Here is a 19021-nt window from a genome sequence, read left to right as displayed (position 1 = left end):
ATATGCATATGCCTCAATATAGACTGGAATAAAAACATTCTAATTTCCTGTTTTTATGTATTTTACTTTGTTATTGTGTCTCCTTCAAAGAAATACGATGATATATGAACTACTCTGACAAAAATGTTGCTCCAGCCTTATGTTAATGTGAAATTATGACTAAGAATTAAAGTTTTGGGGAGAAAACTCCAACTTTATAGTCCTCAAAGCAAGCATAATTCATGTAGACTGCATAAACAGTATATATTAAGGCATACATTTTACTGCATATCTGCTAATAAGAAGATGCTACATATCTGCGTCCAATAGACTGAGTTACAGTTGCTGTGAGGGCCATAATTTTGAAGTCTTCATCTGCATGTTAAATTCTCAAACGTAACATGCCAGTAACATAATATTTTTATAAGATATATTATTTGATCCTAATAGTTTGGTAGGTAAGAAAGTTTTGTTTTTTTTAGGAGAAGAGAAAGTTAATAAAAATGGAATTAAAAAAAATACCATATTAGAAAATGTGAAAGTATGGGCATTTTTGCATCAATTAAGAAACTAGTAATAAAACTTGCTTTACCATTCTCTGTACACTAAAGAATGTTATCCTTAGATGTCTTATCCAGGTAATGCTGGAATACACCATATCACAAATATCTTTAGAACCAGTAACATTGCAAGGACTGTGATATCCCACAGCCCACATTCTTCACCTGCTTATTTAAAAACCAAAGCCCAAGTGGGCTCAGTGTTTCATTATAGATCACATGATGAGTTCATGGCCAAGTTGGAACTCTAAATGGTATTTTATGGCTTCCTGTTCAGTGCTTGAGTTGTTTCTACTTCCCTTATTTTAACAGTAGCTGATTGTTAATTATCTTTCACGGGGCTTTGATGATAACTGTTACATACAGTAGATAACATATTTCATGAAATAGACTTTATAAATTTGTGATGCAGCCACTTTATTTCTGACTTGAAGTGACTTATATGTGGAGAATTAATGTAAAAATGCTCAGGAATTCCTGGAGCACTTCAGACAGCTGTATTTAAATTCTCCTTTGAGTGAAATCGAAACTCTTATATTTCCTAGTACTGGGAAGCATATGGAGATTTCTTTAAATGTATTATTTTGCAAAACTAGAAAACAACCAATTAAGAAACAAAATGGAAATATGTCTTAGCATTCATTTTTCTTATTTGATGAAGAAATGGTATATACAAGTCAGTTGAAACAACATAGGCAAAGGTTCAGTTCAGTTCAGTCGCTCAGTCGTGTCCAACTCTTCGCGACCCCATGAATCGCAGCACACCAGGCCTCCCTGTCCATCACCAACTCCCGGAGTTCACTCAGACTCACATCCATCGAGTCAGTGATGCCATCCAGCCATCTCATCCTCTGTCGTCCCCTTCTCCTCCTGCCCCCAATCCCTCCCAGCATCAGAATCTTTTCCAGTGAGTCAACTCTTCACATGAGGTGGCCAAAGTACTGGAGTTTCAGCTTTAGCATCATTCCCTCCAAAGAAATCCCAGGGCTGATCTCCTTCAGAATGGACTGGTTGGATCTCCTTGCAGTCCAAGGGACTCTCAAGAGTCTTCTCCAGCACCACAGTTCAAAAGCATCAATTCTTTGGCGCTCAGCCTTCTTCACAGTCCAACTCTCACATCCATACATGACCACTGGAAAAAGCATAGCCTTGACTAGACAGACCTTCGTTGGCAAAGTAATGTCTCTGCTTTTGAATATGCTATCTAGGTTGGTCGTAACTTTCCTTCCAAGGAGTAAGCGTCTTTTAATTTCATGGCTGCAGTCACCATCTGCAGTGATTTTAGAGCCCAGAAAAATAAAGTCTGACACTGTTTCCATTGTTTCCCCATCTATTTCCCATCAAGTGATGGGACCGGATGCCATGATCTTCGTCTTCTGAATGTTGAAAGGCAAAGGTTGGCTGTTATTAAAAATGAGAGAAAAGAGGAGATCCTTAAAATCCAGAGTTCTGTGGAGTGGTGCTTGTTGGTGGTTCATCAGATGAGTTGTCTGGTTCCTGCTTAGGCAGCCTCTGCGTTGTTCCTAGCAATCCTCTCCAGTAGACTGGCTCCTTGGGTGGCTGTTCCCTTTTGCTATCTTTCTAGAGAACTGTACCCATGACAGAGAGACTCTGAGAACATCAAAGTGTTGACTTTAAAGTCTTTTAAAGTTAACAAATTTTTCATAGAAGTAAAGTTGCTGTGTGGAATTTATCATTGTGGAATTTTGCTATATGCAATTCTAAAAATTTGGATAGCTTCATGCTTTTTCAGTAGATGAAGCATGGATTCTTTGCCCTGAAAACTCCTAGAAGGACTCTTTTGGTGCTTAGCTTCTTGAGTTTTTCTAAAAATTTAGTATTAATAATTGTTGGAATAATTAAATGAGTGGAATAAAAATAGTTGTTGATTAAGAATTAACATAACTTTTGTTGTTGTTGTTGAATCACTCAGTCACATTCAATTGTTTGTGACCCCATGGACTGCAGTATGCCAGGCTTCTCTGTCCTTCACTAGCTCCTGGAGTTTGCTCAGACTCATGTCCTTTGAGTCCATGATGCCATCCAGCCATCTCATTTACTCAAATTTGGTTTTAAGGAGCTTTGTTAGTATAGATTGGGGATTTTAATCACACCCGTGTATGATTATTACTGCAGCAGCTTTGATTATTTATTTGTAATACTGAACAAATATACCTATCAAATAAACATAATGCCATGCACACCAAACAAATCTCTGTTGAATTAGAAACGAAATCTTCTATAGCAGGGGTCATCAACCTCCAGGATCTATCTGATGCCTGGTGTTCGGAGGTGGAGCTTATGTAATGATACTAGAAATAAAGTTCATAATAAATGCAACACACTTGAACCACACCAAAATCATACCCACCCCTCCACCACCCAATCTGTGAAAAAGTTGTCCTCTACAAAACCAGTCCCCGGTGCCAAAAAGTTTGGGGACCCCTGCTCTATAGTACTGGCTGTGTCAAGGATGTGATAATTAACTATGGATAATCGTATCTATTCAGTCTTTTGCTCATTCATGCATTCTTGCTAATTTTCAAAAAGTATTTATTAGGCATGTTCCATTGCTAGACACTGTACCAGGTGCTATGGGTGTGACATGAACAGGAATGTCAGAAATACAGTACCTCTCTCCAAGGAGCAATAGGAGTAAACCCAAGACAAGTGTAGGCAATATCACAAAGGTCTATAAGGAAGTGTGAGGAAAGGAGTTCTGAGGGAGTGACAGTATAGCTGACCTCAGAACTAACAATAAAAAAAAGAAGAAAAGGAAGGGAATGTAGATGTGTGCCTCTTGAGAAACCTGTATGCAGGACAAGAGACAACAGTTAGAACCGGCTTCTAACTGTTCAATGGACTGGCTTCAAATTGGGAAAGGAGTATGTCAAAGCTGTACATCGTCACCCTGCTTATTTAACTTAATACATCAGTTTAACTTAAATGCATCATGTGAAATGCCAGCCTCCATAAAGCTCAAGCTGGAATCAAGACTGCTGGGAGAAATATCAACAACTTCAGATATACAGATGATACCACTCTAATGGCAGAAAGTGAAGAGAAACTAAAGAGCCTTTTGATGAAGGTGAAAGAGGAGAGTGAAAATGCTGGCTTGAAACTCAACATTCAAAAAATGAAGATCATGGCTTCCAGTCCTATCACTTCATGGAAAATAGATGGTGTCAAAATGGAAACAGTGACAGACTTTATTTTCCTGGGCTCCAGTATCACTGTGGATAGTTACTGCAACCATGAAATTAAGAGATACTTGCACCTTGGCAGCATATTAAAAAGCAAAGTCATCACTTTGCCAACAAAGGTCCATCTAGTCAAAGGTATGGTTTTTTCCCAGTAGTCATGTAAAGATGTCAGAGCTGAATGATAAAGAAGGCTGAGTGCTGAAGAACTTCTGCTTTTGAACTGTGATGCTGGAAAAGACTCTTGAGAGTCCCTTGGACAGCAAGGAGATCAAACCAGTCAATCCTAAAGGAAATCAACCCTGAATATTCATTGCAAACACTGATACTGAAGCTGAAGCTTCAATACTTTGGCTACCTGATGGGAAGAGCCAACTCGTTGGAAAAGACCCTGATGCTGAGAAAGATTGAAGGCAGGAGGAGAAGAGGATGACAGAAGCTGAAATGGTTGGAAGGCATCACCGACTCAATGGACATGAATTTGAGCAATCTCCAGGACATGGTGAAGGACAGAGAAGCCTGGCATGCTACAGTCTAGGGGATCGCAAAGAGTCAGGCAAGACCTAGCAACTGCACAGCAACACCAAATATCAGAAGAGTGGAAAGAACCTGCCTAAAGCTTGTGGTGGGAGAAATACCTGGGGATCCATGTCTGGGGCTGATAAAAGGCAGTGTGGCCAGAATGCTAAGGGGAGGAAGGGTGTATGACCTGAGGTTGGACCATGTCAGAAGGGGCCAGATAATGGAAGGACTTTGTGCTTAGTTGATCATTCCTGGCTGACTCTTTTCAACTCCATGGACTGTAGCCTGCTAGATTCCTCTGTCTATGGCATTTTCCAGGTGAGAATACTAGAGTGTATTTCCATTTCCTATTCCAGAGATCTTCCAGACCCAGGAATCAAACCCATATCTCCAACTGCTCCTGCATAGAAGGCAGATTCTTTACCACTGAGCTACCTGAATTAGAGATAAATGCCTATGAAGCAGCATGTAAACTATTGTAGAGCTGGGTGGGGATGGTGGTGGCATTATGTGCTCTCCAGGGCAAATGCCTTGGTTGAAGTGAGGGTGCAGTGGTTACAGGGGACAGGTAAGTATGAAAGGAAGCTTTTGGGAACTTGTACTGGAGTGCTGTGGTGAGGATGGTGCTAACAGGTCAGGTCTGATATTTAGAAAGCAATTCAGTAGTGTTGCAGGGCAGAGCCAAATTCTGACTCATTGATGGATCTGTTTCTTTGACTTTAACCTTTGTTTTTACATTGCTTTTATTATTATCAGTTGTGTCCAACTCTTTGCAACCCCGTGGGGGTCCATGGAATTCTCTAGGCCAGAATACTAGAGTGGGTAACCTTTCCCTTCTCCAGGGGATCTTCCCAGCCCAGGGATTGAACCCAGGTCTCCCACATTGCAGGCAGAGCCTTTACTAGCTGAGCCACAAAGGAAGCCCTTTATTATTATAATCATACATAATGACCCCAGCCTCAGGAAACCCTGCCCCTCTGCCTGAGAAGATTAACACATCTCCTCCCTAATGACCAGCCTCAGGGAACCCTGCCCCTCTGTGTAAAGAGATGAATTCATCCCCTACCTACAGGGTTTGACCTCTGGGAAGTTGCCCTGGAGAAGGGAACTGGCTTCCGTGGCCAGAGGAGACTGGTGGGCTACATGTAGTCCATGGGGTTGCAAAGAGTAGGACACAACTGAGCGAGTAACTCTTTCACTTTCACTTACATACAATGCAGGAGACCATGATTTGGGTTCCTTGGGTTTGATCCCAGGGTGGGAAGATCCCCTGGAGAAGAGAATGACAACCCACTTCTGCATCCTTGCCTGGAAAATCCCAAGGACAGAGGAGCCTGGAAGGCAACAGTCCATGGGGTTGCTAAGGGTAAGACAGAATTAAGTGACTAACACTTCCCTGAGGTTGGCCATTCTAGGAGATATTTGCAAAATAATGGTCTTTACTTTTTCAGTTTTCCCTCGTCTCTATTCTATAAAAGAACCTCGAATTTAGACCATGACAAGATGGTTATTTTGAGACATTAGTCTGCCGTTTTCTCGGCCAGCCGGCTTTCTGAATAAAGTCATATTTCTTGCCTCCACACCTCGTCTCTTGGATTTACTGGCCTGTTGTGCAGTGAGCAGACTGAGCTTAGTCTCTGAAACAGTAGACGTGATGCTGAATATGGAGGGCATGTGAAGGAGAGGTTCATAGATGACACTCAACCTTTTAGCTTAAGTAACGGGATGTAAAATGAGGTTATGAAAAAAAAAATGAGGTTATGAGTTAATTCACTGGAATCTGAATTTCTGGGGGAAGATCAGGTCACAGTTCATGAGTGAGTGAGTGAATGAACTCTTTTCGACCCCATGGACTGTAGCCTACCAGGCTTCTCAGTACATGGGATTTTCCAGGCAAGAGTACTAGAGTGGGTTGCCGTTTCCTTCTCCAGGGGATCTTCCTGACCCAGGGATTGAACCTGGGTCTCCTGCATTGCAGGCAGACGCTTTACTGGTTGAGCCACCTGGGAAGCCTTCACAGGTCATAAATAACCAATATTTTTCATCTTGTCTGCCAGCTTCATTTCATCGGTAGTCACTGCCTAGGGTCTTAGATAAAAATCTTAAAGTTCATAGGCTATTTCATGATCAACTAATTTGAAAAAATACTGAGAATGAATTGTGCTTGTCTATATCCTAATTCCATTCTTGTTTACTCTTTAGTTAACTCTGACATTCATAGCTGAAAAATTGCCAATAGGTTAAAGTTTATACAGTAGCTATTGCTGGTGAATCCTAACTGTGTTCTAGGTATTATTCTGAGGGTACAGTCTACTTTATATTTTTTAAGCTTGAGTGTAGATTAGCATTTAGAATGATATAAGTTGATGCTGAACTCTCTCCTGTTCCAGAAGAATTTATATTAATTGAGCCTAACATGCTTTTTAATAATGGGATTTTTTTTTATCTATAAGGTGAATTCCTGGTATATATGGACCTTGAGGAGTACACTGTGTCATGCCACTAATATTGTAAATTACTATTAGTGAATAAATAAAAGTCAGTTTACATTTCACTCAGTATAGTTATCTCTCATTTATGAGTGTATGTGTGTTTGTAATTACTGGTTTGCAGCTCATAAGCTTTGAGGAGGAAATGCCATATGGGATTACAACTTAATGATGACCCAAGTCTGCCTCTCATTTCCTTTGTATCTATCTCAAAGCACAAAAGACCTCCCGAGTAATTGAATCTATCCTTTTTGTGATTGAATTCCAAAGGGGCTTGTTGTAATTCCTTTATATATATATGTATTTTTTTTTCTTTTTCTGTTATAACGATAAAATTAAAACAATTTTCTCAATGCTGTAACTACTAAACTTTCTTTAGGAGTAAATTCCATGTAAACATTCATAAAAGCTAAGGGACAATATGCTTTGCTTTACTTGCTAATTGGGGCTTCCATGGTGGCTCAGATGGTAAAGCATCTGCCTGCAATTTGGAAGACCCAGGTTCAATCCCTGGGTTGGGAAGATCCCCTGGAGAAGGAAATGGCAACCCACTCCAGTACTCTTGCCTGAAAAACTCCATGGACAGAGGAGCCTGGTGGACTACAGTCCATGGGGTTGCCAAGAGTCGGACACGACTGAGCGACTTCAATTTCTTTCTTTATTTGCTAATTAGTATTAATTTGTGTATTCTTTTTCTTTGTAAATACTCAAGATATGACTATGTCTGTATGCCTTAATATATAAGCTATTCAGTAAAGTTTCAGGAGGCAAAAAAGTCCCTACTGTTTCCTTTTTAAATGTTGGAATGCACTGCAGGAGACTCAGGTTTGATCCCTGGGTTGGGAAGATCCCCTGGAGAAAGGAATGGCTACCCACTCCTGTACTCCTACACACGCCTGGGAAATCCCATGGACAGTCTGATGAGCTACAGTCCCTGGGGTGGCAAGAGTCTGATACAACTTAGTGACTAAACCACTACCACCATCACCACATTACAACCATTAAATAACAATTTTCTAAGGAAATTTTTCAGTTCAGTTCAGTCGCTCAGTCGTGTCCGACTCTTTGCGACCCCATGAATCACAGCACACCAGGCCTCCCAGTCCATCACCAACTCCCGGAGTTCACTCAGACTCACGTCCATCAAGTCAGTGATGCCATCCAGCCATCTCATCCTCTGTCGTCCCCTTCTCCTCCTGCCCCCAATCCCTCCCAGCATCAGAGTCTTTTCCAATGAGTCAACTCTTCGCATGAGGTGGCCAAAGTACTGGAGTTTCAGCTTTAGCATCATTCCTTCCAAAGAAATCCCAGGGCTGATCTCCTTCAGAATGGACTGGTTGGATCTCCTTGCAGTCCAAGGGACTCTCAAGAGTCTTCTCCAACACCACAGTTCAAAAGCATCAATTCTTCGGTGCTCAGCTTTCTTCACAGTCCAATTCTCACATCCTTACATGACCACTGGAAAAACCATAGCCTTGACTAGACGGACCTTTGTTGGCAAAGTAATGTCTCTGCTTTTGAATATGCTATCTAGGTTGGTCATAACTTTTCTTCCAAGGAGTAAGCATCTTTTAATTTTTAAATATCCATAAGTTTCTGAAGTGAGTTTCTGTTTATTAAGGAAATTTTTAAATATCCATAAATTAATACAACTTTTATTGTACTTTTTTAGCCAAATGGACGTCAGATAGTATTCATTCAATAAAAATGAGATCAATTATTTAAGCCTAACAACTTTGCTTTAGGTAAGAAGGCCAAAATCATTTATATAATAATAACTTCTTTATCTTTTTATTATTTTTGAAACATTTTCTGTGAAATTTTAAAAAATCATCTTTTAAATTTACTTCAATAAAAGATCAATAGCATTTTAATTAGTTAAATTGATTTTGTAATAATTATACAGAATTGGTTAGAAAATCATATTTGGATTTATTAAAAGACTAGAACATTCTTTTAGTATGGAAGAATGTGAGTTTCTGTTTATTAAGGAAAATAATGTGAGTTTCTGTTTATTAAGAAAATTGGTTTTCTCTTTAATGAATCAGATTTGAAAGGAAATTTTGAAGGGTAAATAACAATTAGAACATTTTGCAGAATGATCTCTTATTGTCCTGATTTGCAGGAAAAGGCCAATTCTAACTCCATGTTGGATCTATTTCTTTGATTTTAACCTTTGCTTGTCTTTGCTTCTGTTGTTATAAGCATACATAATGACCTGCCTGGGGGAACCCTGCCCCTCTGCCTTTGATCAGTTTACAGGAAAATAATCTGACTCTACCCACCTGTGAATGGTTACAAGAAAGAAGAGATTAACAGATCCCCTCCCCTCCTGGAGGTTGGCCTTTCCAGGAGAGATTTACAAGATTGTGGCCTTATAATTTACTCCCTCAACTCCTCCCCTTCTCTGTTTTACACTAGAACCTGACATCCTGACCTCAACAAAGTTGTTTTGAGACTTTCCTCTGCCGTCCTCTTGAGTCTGAATACAGTCTCATTGTTTGCCTGAACAACTGGTCTCGGAGGGAGCTTGGACTCGCTGACAACGATGAAAGGTAAATCAGCCCTGCTTTGTTGTTGTTATTGCTCAGTCTCCAGTGGTGTCCGACTCTGTGACCCCAGGGCCTGCAGCATGCCAGGGTTCCCTGTCCTTCACCATCTCTCGGAGTCTGCTCAAACTCATGTCCGCTGAGTCGGTGATGCCAGTAATAGCAGTTAATTGTGTGTGTAGGGTGAGGAAGCTCTGGACTTTCCTGCCTGCGGGGAAAAGGCACTGGGACTCAGATCTTCCCTCTCCTTAGATCTCTTGCTCCCCTCCACCCTAGCTACTATCTCTGCCGTATGGAAGGAACTATACACAGCTTGGCATCATTTAGGACTTTGCATTCTGAAAGGATTGTCACACCTGAGCTGTCCTTACAATTCAGCAACCTCATCCATCGTTTCTCAGAATTAGAATATCATTTTCATAGTAGATCGCCTTGGCTCACGCTTGTATTGAGAGGATCCCAAGAAAATGGAGTAAGACCATGGGGCCCTGCAATAAGCCAGTAGAAAAGAAGACGGGAGAGAAAGGAGGGTTTTTCTTACTTTTGAGGTCATACTCAGAGGTATTTATACTTTTTGCAGATAGCTAGTGTGCATGGCACAGTATTCAATCTGAGGTTTTAGCCGAGGATAAAGATTTATCAAGGGCTTCCCCACTGGCCCAGGGGTAAAGAACCCGCCTACCAATTTAAGAGATGTGGGCTGGACTGACCTTTGAGTCAGAAAGATCCCCTGGAGAAGGGAATGAAAACCCACTCCAGTATTCTTGCCTGGGAAATCCCATGGACGGAGGAGCCTGGCAAACTGCAGTCCATGGGGTCGCAAAGGGTCAGACAGGACTCTCTTAGAGACAAAACAGCAACAGCAAAGAGTTGTCAAACCTGCTTCAAAAATGCTATCACGTGTTTACAGCTGTTTTGGCTTAGGTCACGATGCTTCAGATAAAGCGTCCTCCCCATTGTTTCCTGGCAGCCGTTCCCAGCCAGGCTGGACAACTGGCAGCTTTCCTCTTGAACCAGCCTCCACTTTAGTGTGTGTTGGTGTAGAATTTGGTTTCATGAATGTAGACATTTGAAATGTGAATCCAGAGTAACTTCTAGCAATATTAAAAATGATAAATGGCGGATTGAGTCAGCCATGCACGCCTGTGCTCACAATTGTTATAAGCATGGCTGTAATTTCATTATTACTGTTGCATTTAATAAAATTATCTCCTTCCAGGGCCAAATGGTCAAGGAGAATAGAAAGACTTATAAGCAAAACTGTCCCCACCCTTGCTTATTTTGGTGATCTATTTTTTAAAAAAATAGTTATTTTTGGCTGCCCTGGGGTCTCTGTTGCTGGCTTCGGGCTTTCTCTAGTTGCGGAGGGCGTTGGCTGCTATTTATTGCGGAGTGCGGGCTTCTTACTGCGGTGGCTTCCTTTGTGGGGCGCAGGCTTTTTCTAGGGCGTATGGGCTTCAGTAGTTGTTCCTCCGTGGCTCTAGAGCTCAGGCTCAGTTGTTGTGGCACACGGGCTTAGCTGCTTCTCGACAGGTGGGACCCGCCCAGACTGGGGATCGAGCTGGTTTCCCTCACATTGCAAGGCGGACTGTTAACCACTGGACCACTGGGAAGACTGCCGATCTATTTTTATATACTCTTTATTGAATGTCTGTCATGTCACAACTCCTTTCATACATGATTTACAGATTCTCATTAGTTCTCATTAATATATAGATTTCTAAATGGCATGATTAAGACTCATAAAAGTTGAATGCTTTGTATAATATGTAATTGATCTAGGCATAACTGGAATATGAACCCACTGGCACCGTGAATCTGAGATCCTTGTAGGTCTGTGACTCAACCTTGATTAATTATATACTTCTTTGGCTCTCTGTACTTAACCAAATACATTGTCCTTTGGGGTAGATGGGCCCAAAGTTTACCAAAGGTTAAGGAGATCTGTATCAGGCTGAGTTGTCCAGAATATTTATGGTTTAGGCATGCTGTCCTGGCATAATTATTACTTGTGCCCCATTTCACCTTTAAAGTGTCCTGGATTGTGTGATAAATCACATGGTCACTTTACCTAAAAATTTAACTTCTCATCTCAGTACAATTAAAGTATGAGCTCTGTGGACACAGAGACTTTTGTCAGTTCTATTATTATATCACCATCACCTGGAAGAGTTGTTGTTCTTTAGTTGCTAAGTCATGTCCAACTCTTGTGACACTATAGGCTGTAGCCCGCCAGGCTCCTCTGTCCACGGGATTTCCCAGGCAAGAATAATGGAGTAGGTTGGCATTTCCTTCTCCAGGGGACCTTCCTTGACCCAGAGATCAAACCCAGGTCTCCCACTTTGGCAGGCAGATTCTTTACCACTGAGCCACCTGGGAATCCCACCTAGAACAGTGTCTGACACATAAGTTCAGTCCAGTCGCTCAGTCGTGTCCGACTCTTTGTGACCCCATGAATCGCAGCACGCCAGGCCTCCCTGTCCATCACCAACTCCCGGAGTTCACTCAGACTCACGTCCATCGAGTCAGTGATGCCATCCAGCCATCTCATCCTCTGTCGTCCCCTTCTCCTCCTGCCCCCAATCCCTCCCAGCATCAGAGTCTTTTCCAATGAGTCAGCTCTTCACATGAGATGGCCAAAATTCTGGAGTTTCAGCTTTAGCATCATTCCTTCCAAAGAAATCCCAGGGCTGATCTCCTTCAGAATGGACTGGTTGGATCTCCTTGCAGTCCAAGGGACTCTCAAGAGTTTTCTCCAACACCACAGTTCAAAAGCATCAATTCTTTGGTGCGCAGGTTTCTTCATAGTCCAACTCTCACAGCCATACATGACCACTGGAAAAACCATAGCCTTGGCTAGACGGACCTTTCTTGGCAAAGAAATGTCTCTGACACATAAATGCCCTCGATAAATATGTGTTGAATATTGTGTTGACAGAGATTTGATATGTGTATCAGTTGGGGTTCCAGAGAAACAGAACCAAGGTTAGATAGATATAATAAGAGAGCTGTAGTAAGATTTATTTTAAAGAATTGGCTCACATGGCTACGAGGCCTGGCAAGTATGACATTTTTAGGGCAGGCCAGCAGGCTGGAAACTCAGGCAGGAATTGTATGTGACAGAATTAAGGCAGAATTCCTTTCCCAGTTAATCTCAGGTTTTTTGCTCTTTGACTGTAGGAAGTCCATCTACATTGTAGAGGATAGTTCCTTTACTTAAAGTCAGCTGATTGCAGATGTTAATCACAACTACAAAGTCATCTTCACAGCTGCATCTAGATGAATGTTTGATCAAACAACTGGCCACCACCACCTAGCCAAGTCAACAGATAAAAGTGTGTTTGTACATTCTCATATCTACATTGTGAGCCAAGCCAAGAGATAACTGCTTATTGGTAAAAAGGAGCTTCCTCACACAGTAGTAATATGATTTTTTAGAGAAAAAGATAACCAAGACTTTAATTTCCTCAGAAGAGTTGCATAATGAAAGAATTCTTGTAAATACAGGGAGACTGACTGTTAGAATCTCATGTAGCATAATGTAAAATCTCAGGGCAGAGAATATATGTTATGAAAATGTGGTACAAAGTATGTTCTTAGGCAGAGCATTTTGAAGCTTTTAGGAGAAAGCTGTCTTGATCTTGCGAAGTAGGCGCACGTGGTGTTCGATGTTCTAGTCTTGAGTTACGCAGTGCTGTCAGTTTCTGTCTCTAGTCTCCTTACTTGTAGCCTCAAATAGTTCTTAATTTTAGGATAGACATGCTGTGACCTTTCTGAAAATAGTTGGGGGATGGTGTATAGGGGAGTATTTGGGACACTTTCTAGTGATCAACACATTTTGCTCCATAGACAATTATTTTGCGCTACAGTTGCAGAAAGTGAAAGTCACTCAGTCGTGTCTGACTCTTTGCGACCCCATGGACTATACAGTCCATGGAATTCTCCAGGCCAGAGTACTGGAGTGGGTAGCCTTTCCCTTCTCCAGGGGATCTTTCCAACCCAGGGATCAAACCCGGGTGTCCTGCGTTGCAGGTGGATTCTTCACCAGCCGAGTCGCGAGGGTAGCAGAGGGCTGACTTGAATCCCTAGAACTGGGAACTCTTAACATGGTGTTCTGTAACAGGAACTGAAAGCATTTCTCCATACTATTTGTTGCAACAGAGGAGTGATGACATGGATGTGAGGGGACATAGGCAAGAAAAGTAATCGAAGGCACTGAAAATTGTGAGACTGTGATTACACTAAGCATAGAAGCAAGTTTTCTATTTCTTAGGTGAGCAGCAAGAAGGCCTGCTGACCTCTGGCACCCCTTAGTGAGCTGTACAACAAAAAGTGAATGTAAGATGTTAGCTTAATGCTTGCTCAAAGGTCTGAGCATTTTTGTTTGTTTGAGCTATATTCACAAGTAAAGAATTCAACCAACTTCTGTATATTATCAGTAATTCGACTTTGAAACCAAACTTACTACATCTCATTCAGATTTCTGTATTTGAGATTTTTAAGGCAGACTGCTAAAACCAATTTATATTAATAGTCTAGCTGCTCATGTGTTTGAATACAGACTTGTAATGTTAAGTAATCAAATTAAACTACCTGACTAAAATGAGTGTTAGAATTTCTTGAGTCTGCAATTGTCCTCTGTGACATTTGGCTCCATAATAAGCTTTTGCTCAAAAACCAGACTCTATATTCTCCTTGGTTTATTTTCATAAATTTAGTTAGCAAAATACTTCCTTTGAGATAAATATGTTTGGATGAATGTATAAAAATTATTCTAGACGGAATGAGAAGAAATTGCTAATAGTGTTAACCCTTGAAGACACTGCCCAGAGGGGTAGGGGAGTAAGTTTGACTTTTTATTTTATAACTTTCTATACTACTTTAGTTTCCTAATCAGTTTTGTTTTACTTGTGTACTTTCTGTACTTGACCGTTTTTTTCTTGTAGCTCTTTATTTTTTTGGAACTTATTTATTTCACATATTTGGTATCTTCATTTTGCCTAGGAAAACTGGGATCTGCTTTAGAAAGTTTATGAACAATTGCTCTGGAAATAACAAGACTGGTTCTTTTGTGTATGTGTGTGAGAATCTTTTGATGAGACACTTAGGAGTGAGATTGATGTAATGTCTTAATCATATCTGACTGGTTACTTACTCCTTTATTATGAATGCTTTTTAAAAAAATCAATCACAATTTAGTTTCCAAAAGACAACAACTATGACATCAAAAAAATCCTAGGTATCAAAGAAATAATTGAAGAACACCTGACTCAGTCTCTTTTTTATTCTGTAAAAGAGAACACTAAAAAAGAAGAGCTGTAATAGATCTCTTGTATTGCTGCTCTCAGCTGTCTTCTGTAAGGCAGGGAGGGTGCTCAGGTGCATAACTGAGCTGACTATTTGGAGATGCACAAAAATCAATTATAGGGAGTTCCCTGTTGGTCCAGTGGTTAAGAATCTGTGCTTGCAATGCAGTGGCTGTGGGTTCATTTCCTGGTCAGGGAACTAAGCACCATGCAGCCAAAAGGCAAAAAACAAAAAACAAGTACGAAGTCAATTATAGCATTGGAGATTTCATCTTTTGGATTTCCAGTTAGGTGCTTCCTCCTTCAGCCTTTTCCATAAATGAGATAATAACAACTTGTCTTTCTTTCTTTTTTTGTTCCTTCTTTCCTTTCCTCTCGTCATCCTCCCCTTCCCTCCCTTCCTTCCTCCTTTCCTTGATAATTCATGTGATTTGTAGTAAGAATCATAACAATTAGGGAGGTAAAAAGGGCCACAGACAGTCATGATATTAGAATAACTGTCAGTATGCAGTGGAATAGTGGGCAATAAAGTAGTAAACAAGAAAGCAGTTCCATCATGACGATATGTATATTGTAATATGATCCAATGAGTGTTGGCTTTCCAGTGTTGGAACCAATTTGATCTTTGGTTCCTCTGCCTTTTCTAAAACCAGCTTGTACATCTGAAAGTTTTTGGTTCATGTACTACTGAAGTCTAGCTTGAAGGATTTTGAGCATAACCTTGCTAGCATGTGAAATGAGTTCAGTTGTAAGGTAGTTTCAACATCTTTGGCATTGCTCTTCTTTGGGATTGGAACGAAAACTTACGTTTTCCAGTCCTGTGGCCACTGCTGAATTTCCCAAATTCGCTGACATGTTGAGTGCGGCGTTTTAACAGCATCATCTTTTGGGATTTGAAATAGCTCAGCTGGAGTTTCATCACCTATACTAGCTTTGTTCATACTAATGCTTCCTAAGGCCCACTTGACTTCACACTCCAGGATGTCTGGCACTAGGTGAGTGACCATACCACTGTGATTATCTGAGTCATTAAGACCTTTTTTGTATAGTTCTTCAGTGTATTCTTGCCTCCTCTTTATCTCTGCTGCCTCTGTTAGGTCCTTACCTTTTCTGTCCTTTATCATGCCCATTCTTGCATGAAATGTTTCCTTGATATTTCCAATTTTCTTGAAGAGATCTCTGGTCTTTCCCATTCTGTTGTTTTCCTCTATTTCTTTGGATTGTTCATTGAAGAAGGCCTTCTTATCTCCGCTGTATTCTCTGACACTCTGCATTCTGTTGGGTATATCAGTTGGTTATATTCAGTAGGTAAGATAGTATACTAAAACAATTAATGCGAAAGATATTTAAATTAAAAAATTTTTTTTTGACTCTTAATTTATGAATAAAAATAAACGAGTGTGTTCCTTTTTGGCACTTTTGGAAGGTAGAAAAGAGAGGAATGTGGCCACAGAAAACTGTGTGCTGTATGTTGTGAGCTTTGCTGACCTGCTAAAATACTGTGTATGATAGATGCCCTCACTACCTCCCATCCTTCTCTATGAAGTAGAAGCTATTAAATTTGCTAAAAGTCATAACTAATAATTATTATCCGTAGAGGCAATAATGACAAAGGAACACAGCTGCATGAGTTCTTTGGCTTATCAAGAGAAAAATGAGACCAAGTGTTTCCCTAAAGGACTAGTTAACTCCCAGCATAGGAGGGTGGATGAAGGAGTGAGTATGCCAGTTAGAGAGACTGGCTGGGGGAATGGGATTTTCCCTGCCTTGCCTTGCAGTATCTGAATCTGATAAGAAATAATGGGATGTATTAAATTTTTAGTAAAATTTGCTCAGTTTTGATAGGATTTATTTACAAGAGAGAATAAGGAAATGGAAGTATTCCATAAAAACTTTACCACCAAGCATTGCACAAATACAAAGGTGTAAATTAACTCATTCTCTTAAAATGATAAATTGGTCTTAGATGAACTAAGAATGGTAAAAGGTTCTTCTTTACCTGCTGAGTAATTTGCCCATGTGGTAGGGATTTTGTATCTCAAGAATAATTTTCTCAGCTTTGTGTTGATCTCATCATGTCTTTGATTGTTTACAAAGACAAAATAAAACAAATGCATGCAAACAACAGCAAAGATTGATAAACAGTGATTCCTCCCTTGTGAAGAACCAAAGTTTCCATATACTCCTGTGCCTTCTTTTTTTTTTTATCTTGATAAATAACCAAGCATTGTTTTTCATGCTCCCATGCGTCTATCTTAATTAACCAAGAAAAGCTTTTTTGCCAATTCTTGATTTGGCCTTCCTTAGATTTGGTGTGAAATTTAGAAAAAAATTTTTTTCTTTTATGCTGAAAACTGTCTTTGCATTTTTCCAGAGGACCTCTGGACAATCAGAAAGATTATTCTTTCATTTTGTAAGTAGAAAGATAGGAAGAAAATATGAGGTTTGTTTGGTGGTTCTATGTTTCTTAATTAACTCAAGCTGTCATAAGAGCTGCATAGGTTAAGTTGTCAATATGAAAAGATGGTCAAACTTCAATAGGTTAAGATTGTAGAAGCAAAATATTATTTACTTATATACATATTTTATAGATAGTACACATTTTGCAAAGGCCCTGGATATTTGTCAGTGTCCCTGGTATATTTTTAACTCACAGAGGAAATGATTATGAAATAGTTATGTGTTCTATCCCACGTGTTAATTTTACTCTTGTTCGTTGTGATATTATTGGTTACTATAATAAGTTAACGACAGTAATGAGTCTCATTATCAAACACTTGTTCTTTCTAGTGCTTGCTTGATGGCTCTGCTATAAGCTATAGGTTAGAATTTGTACTTTCAACAAGGAAGAGTCTCAGAATCTATGGGAGGAACGGTACCGCACGGTGGGCTACTTCACTTCAGTGGACAAGTTTGAGAGCAGGCTTCCAAGAGGGCACTGTTAGAAATGCTCAGACTAGACCAGGGCCCGAGGCAGGGCTTCTGGGTCTTCCTTCAGTCCAGCAGCAGATGAAATGATATCCGGTGGAGTGAGACTTAATCACCAAGGACTGAATGAACTGATGAGAGAAATTTATTTGGACATTGTTGGTACTGTTTGAATGGTGTATTCTTCATGGTTCTGTGAGGAAGCCCTTTCTCTTTCTTGAGATGTCTTTAAGTTTCAGTGTAATAGACTTTAGTGTGGTAAACTGAAGTGTTTTAATGGTATCTGATTTTCACTTGTCCCGTAGGATTCAGAAATGACAATTTTACTGATATTTGTTACTTGGCAATCTAATTATTCGTGAATAGATTCGTAAGAATCTTGCCCTCTTTTTACCAGAATGTAGTTGGAAAAATCAATTGTGCAGCTAATACAACTTTTGAGAGTGATTGTCATTGAATCAGGTATGAATCACTCACTATTAGAGAGAGGTACTCCCTTGGAAGCCTGTATGAAGACCAATGTGGTTTAATGCCTACAGAGTCCTCCCAAGAACCTTGGCGTAGAAACTGGCTTACACGGTGCCAGCCTCATAACTTGTGTGGTCCCCTGCCAGATCAGAGAGCTGAGAAAATTTTGGAATCCAAGAAGAGAAGAATACACCCAGATGCATAGACCAAGGTGAAATCTGTTGGGGAAAGTCTCTTGGACTTGGTCTTCTAGACTCACAATAAAAACATAATTGAGGATTTAAGAATCTAATCCTGTAAGAGACACTAAACAAAAAGTGCAGAGAAAAGTTAATTCTCAATCCTTCATAGTTACTCAGTACTGTAAGGCCCCAAATTTGCAGAGTAAACTCAAGAAGACTCGTATTTTTAATCAGGACCCTCGCTGCATTGCATCTCTGAATAATTAGGTTAAACCTAATGAGGCTAGACTTTCTGTTTAAAGAACAATCTGTGGGGATTATTTATGATCAAGGGGTAAGAATATCAGAACAATCTTCTGAAGAATAGAAATGGGCAGGCACTGCTGGGCGTTCCTTCAGTTCAGTGTAGGCTTTGTCCTTTGATTTTCTGTTTTCTGACCTGTTTCATAACTGTAGGGGAAGAGGTCAATATATAGATTATGATATGGTAGAGATGCAGGTACTTCCTGCCTGGTGGAAAAGATGATTTAAAAATGTATCATTTATTGCCCCATTGGACATTAACTCATTTTGTAACAATTAGAGCAATCGTAGCACTACTTTTTAAAATTGATTGTAAGCACCTTGCTCTTCAAGTTCCCATTTTAACTAATTTTAACATCTGTTTTCCTCATTAATTACTGAGTATATAAAATTTTTGACATGTGTTTATTTGACATTTACATGTAAGTCACAGTTTTACCTTTTCAACAATTGTTCTTTACTAGGCCTGAGCAACTGGGGAATGGTGGTGCCATTTCCCCAAGTAGAGCATTCTAAGGAATAAACAGGTTGGGAT

General features: G+C 40.1%; 1 protein-coding gene across 1 annotated transcript in view; it reads left to right on the top strand.

Moving 5' to 3' along the window:
• The window catches only part of AGPAT4 (1-acylglycerol-3-phosphate O-acyltransferase 4), a 1411158-nt gene that overhangs the window by 72082 nt on the left and 1320055 nt on the right, over positions 1–19021 (top strand). The window contains exon 3 of the mRNA XM_070795610.1: positions 9172–9305. Coding sequence (XP_070651711.1) covers positions 9299–9305 — 7 coding nt within the window. The 5' untranslated portion in view covers positions 9172–9298. The remainder of the gene's footprint in view (positions 1–9171; positions 9306–19021) is intronic.

This window comes from Bos indicus, chromosome 9, assembly GCF_029378745.1.
Source record: "Bos indicus isolate NIAB-ARS_2022 breed Sahiwal x Tharparkar chromosome 9, NIAB-ARS_B.indTharparkar_mat_pri_1.0, whole genome shotgun sequence".
NCBI lineage: Eukaryota > Metazoa > Chordata > Mammalia > Artiodactyla > Bovidae > Bos > Bos indicus.
The sequence above is the reverse complement of the archived record's forward strand: the minus strand, read 5'-3'. Positions and strand labels throughout refer to the sequence as shown.